The sequence below is a fragment of the Microcaecilia unicolor genome, chromosome 10 (assembly GCF_901765095.1).
Source record: "Microcaecilia unicolor chromosome 10, aMicUni1.1, whole genome shotgun sequence".
In the NCBI taxonomy this organism is placed as follows: domain Eukaryota; kingdom Metazoa; phylum Chordata; class Amphibia; order Gymnophiona; family Siphonopidae; genus Microcaecilia; species Microcaecilia unicolor.
Window position 1 is genome coordinate 217,125,743 of NC_044040.1, and position 3,871 is coordinate 217,129,613.

A 3,871-nucleotide genomic window follows, 5' to 3' on the forward strand; every position below is an offset into this window, starting at 1 on the left:
GCAGGGAAGAAGGGGGGAGGAGAGGAACAGAAATTAGATTGGCGATATCACGGTGTGACCTGCACAAATAGGATGAGAGCTGATGTGGAGGACCAGGATTGGGATTAATGTCCCCAGCGGAGAGCAGGAGAAGGAGCAAGAGAGTACGGAGAAGAGTAGGAGAGGTATGACGACAGCGACGAAGGCGAGATGTACTCAGATAGAAAGGAGATGGATGAATGGAAGGAAGGTTGAGAGCTGAGAAAAAGGAAGAGGAAAAAAAGAGATGATGAGATGATGAATACAGAGAGTGGACAATGTGTTCCTGCAGTGTACAGTGGTTTCAGATGGAGAAACAGATCAGGAAAGGACAGTACCAAGAAGAAAAAGTGTACTGGAGCCATAAGTAGTAAAGGAGAATGGTGACATCGAGAGTGGAGGGTTGAATTCCTTCATAGGCATGAAATGCCAAAAGATGGCAGAGAGGGGGGAATGTTTTAAGTAAGATTTCCTTCATCCCACTCTCAACACGTATTAGTATGTCATTCCATGCAAGAGCAAGAAATGGATTCAAGGGGAAAGGAGCTGTCCATGCAGGAGATATTGATGCCAAGCCCAGTACATCTGCTGAGGTACCACTTAATCTTTCATGAGGGTCGGCTGGGTTTCTAATGCAAGAAACAGAGCATGTCTTTCTGTCCACATTCCTGCTGCTCTGCTCTCTAGTGCGGAGACAAGAGCTGGTAGGAGATATTTGTCTTTCTTTTCACCAGGGACATAGCCAGACCTCGAGGTGGCACATTTTGGTCACCCCCCTCTGCCGCCTCCCCCCTACGCTGCCCACTGCCTCCATTGTAACATCTTGGCTGATGGGGGTCCCAACCCCCGCCAGCTGAAGCACCGCCGCCACAAATACCTTGCTCAATTTCACTAAAAGGAGCGTGCCCAACGTGAGGGGAAAAGAGAGCAGGGCAGGCAATGTGGCAGCACCGCCGCCGACCAGTGCTGAAGTCTTCAGCTGGCAGGGGTTGGGGACCCCTGCCAGCCAACCAGGGGTCCAGAGCAAATCTGGGGGGGCAGGCCCCCGTGGCCCCACCTAGCTATGCCACTGCTTTTCACGATCTCTAATACGTGTGTTTTTTTGTCCTTTCTTGCAGTCACTGCGCAGTATCCTGGATAAAGAGCTCGCAGAATACTTGCCATCTAGAGAGAGCGGAGACAAGGTTGGAAGCCTGAAGTTCCAATCCCGGCTACTGAGGGACCTGCACAACGACTCCAGATCCCAGAGGACTTGGGCCCGAGTGTTGAATAATTATCCCAACATCAAGAAACGAAACTTCACAAATAACAACAAAAAAGCCACAACCTCTAAAGGCTGCTTTGGTCTGAAACTGGACCGAATAGGAGCCTTGAGCGACTTGGGATGTTAGACCACTGCCACCTAGTGGTGGAAAGGTAAATCTCCTTTTGTCATTCTCTGACTGCACTCGGAGTAGCCCTATTTACAGATAACCCGCACCTGATCAAGATGGCAAGAAAGTCAATTAGTTGTAGTGCATTGCAGTGGGGCAGAATTTTTAATAGATAACTGATTCAGTCTTTGGATATTGCCTTCCCTTTGCTGCCTCTGTTATTTTTGTTTTCATAGAAATTTTATAATCTCTTTGTTCTGAAAATTATACTAACTGCTTTTTTGTTGGGGGGTGGGGGGGTGGGTGGAGCTTTGCATTTTCTCTTGCTCCATGTCCGTTTGGTCTGTGGTGTTATGTTAAGAAGTACATTGGGCAGTCATTAGATGGCTCCTTGTGGTCCTCACCTGCTGCCATATTCCACTTGTAAGGAACAGGTCTTTTACAGGTGATATCAAAAGCCCTCAGAGCTCTGTGGCACGTGGGACATGTAGACACCAGGGTTGAACACTAGGTGTCACTGTTGTATGATGACCTGGGGTGTACTTCCTTAGGGACTGCAAACCATTATATCCTTAGTGCAGGCCGGGTTCTTGGGCCAGTCAGGTTTATAGGATAGCCACAATGAATATGCATGAGGTAAATTTACATGCCCTACCTCTATTGTATACACATTTCTCTCATGCATATTCATTGTGGCTACCCTGAAAACCTGACTGTTTTAGTGTAATGTCAATCCAGAATGTCACAACTTTGTTTATTTTCTGTGTCTATACAATGTGTGAACAGATAATATATTATACACAGGGGCCAAAGGGAGTATTTTGCACCTGCAGCACAAACCCAGTTCCATTGTCTCTGCACTGCAGGTATCAAATTAAACCCCCAATCCAGAACACTGGCTAAAGCAGAAAGAAGAGATAAACAATGAATAACTGTCCAGACTTACAGATTCACCTATAAATTAGGCAGGCTACAGCTTAGGGACTCACATTACAAGAGTTGTCACCTCGTTAAAAAAAAGTTAAATGCATTTGAAAACAATGAAAATTACAATGTAAAGTCATCATAAGGATTATTTTTATGATTGACGATTCATTGATTTATATATATTTTTATTTTTAATCATTTATTACCTTTCCTCTTTAATGGAGGAGGACTTTGTAAATGCTACAGCTTAGGAGTCACAATGCAAATGAATCCAGCCCTGTCTGAATTGAATTACTCCACAAGAATGGATGAACAGATTTCTTTATTACATCACTAATACCTGGATAGATTTTAGTTTTGTATATGTGCTACATCTGTTGTCAGCTCCTCTGCCAGGCAAAAGGACATGGGGCTCACAGGGTGTGATATAACCTCAAACATTGTTCTAACTCTGCCACCTGCTGGTGATAAAGGGAACTGGTAGCATTGTGAGCAGAGAATCATGGTAGGGGACTGGGGAGTGGGGGGAGAGATTGGAGACTGCATCAGAGATCAAAGGATGGGGACAAATGTGCAAAATTAACCTTGTTTCCTTTTCTTCATTTCAGGGTTATAACTAGACAATGGTTTTTCAGAGACAGCTACAGCCCACCTCCTCTTAAATATTCCATCCAGCATCAAACAGCTGAAATAAAGAAACCCTTTTATCACCAGTACCAGGAGATGCATTGCCATTGCTTACAATTTTTGGTTGTACTTTATTTTCCCTGAAGCTGTCGGGTTACTGTATTCAGAATACCAGGGCCCAGGTGTCAGAGACTGATGAACCAGCTGTGCCACTGTGTCTTGTAAATTCATGCCATGCATCAATGTATTTATGTTGGAAAGCTATTTATACTGTTTATAAAGAGATATTTATAAGAATTTTATTTATGTAAGTAAATGAATGAGGGTCAAACATTGTAACAATTTGTCCAAAATAGCTGCAAAATGTAAAAATACAAAACAAAGTCATTCCATCAACATCCTGAAATACTGTCTTTATTTACTGGCAAAATCTTTCTATATAGTAATAACTGGCAACATTTTGCATTTAGGAGATCGAAGTTCAGCATCTGGTGAAGGGTTGAAGAAAATGACATACAATATGTTCAGAGAAGATTTACAGAAAAACCACAAAAGTGGAAAGAACACGAAGGTCCCATGAGAGAAAGACGCAGTCAGACAGAAAGTGGGAACGGGATCAGGCTCTTCAAAACAGACCAAATACTCTCAATCCGCCACAGTCATACGAGAAAAAGTTTTCTCGCATGACAGTGGCGTCCATAAGCAATTCAATCACTAATGGTCTTTCTAAAGACCACCTTTGCTCACTTTATAAAGATACATCAACGGAAACATCCGAGATTGCTGGACATTTTAACTAAGACTCCTGAGGCAGGCACGAATTTGCCCAAACAGGGTACCGTGTTCAGTCAATATCAAATAAAAGTTTTCAACTACGGACTGAGAGTCTTTGGTCTGTTTTGAAGAACCTGATACTGTTCCCAGTT

General features: G+C 43.5%; 1 protein-coding gene across 1 annotated transcript; it reads left to right on the forward strand.

The window, feature by feature from the left end:
* The first annotated feature begins 518 nt into the window (after window positions 1–518).
* On the forward strand, window positions 519–1,409 carry LOC115478390 (C-type natriuretic peptide 2-like). The gene is made up of 2 exons (XM_030215689.1): window positions 519–611; window positions 1,137–1,409. The coding sequence occupies exons 1-2, from the start codon at window positions 519–521 to the stop codon at window positions 1,407–1,409; spliced, it is 366 nt and encodes a 121-aa protein (XP_030071549.1).
* Window positions 1,410–3,871: the final 2,462 nt, after the last annotated feature.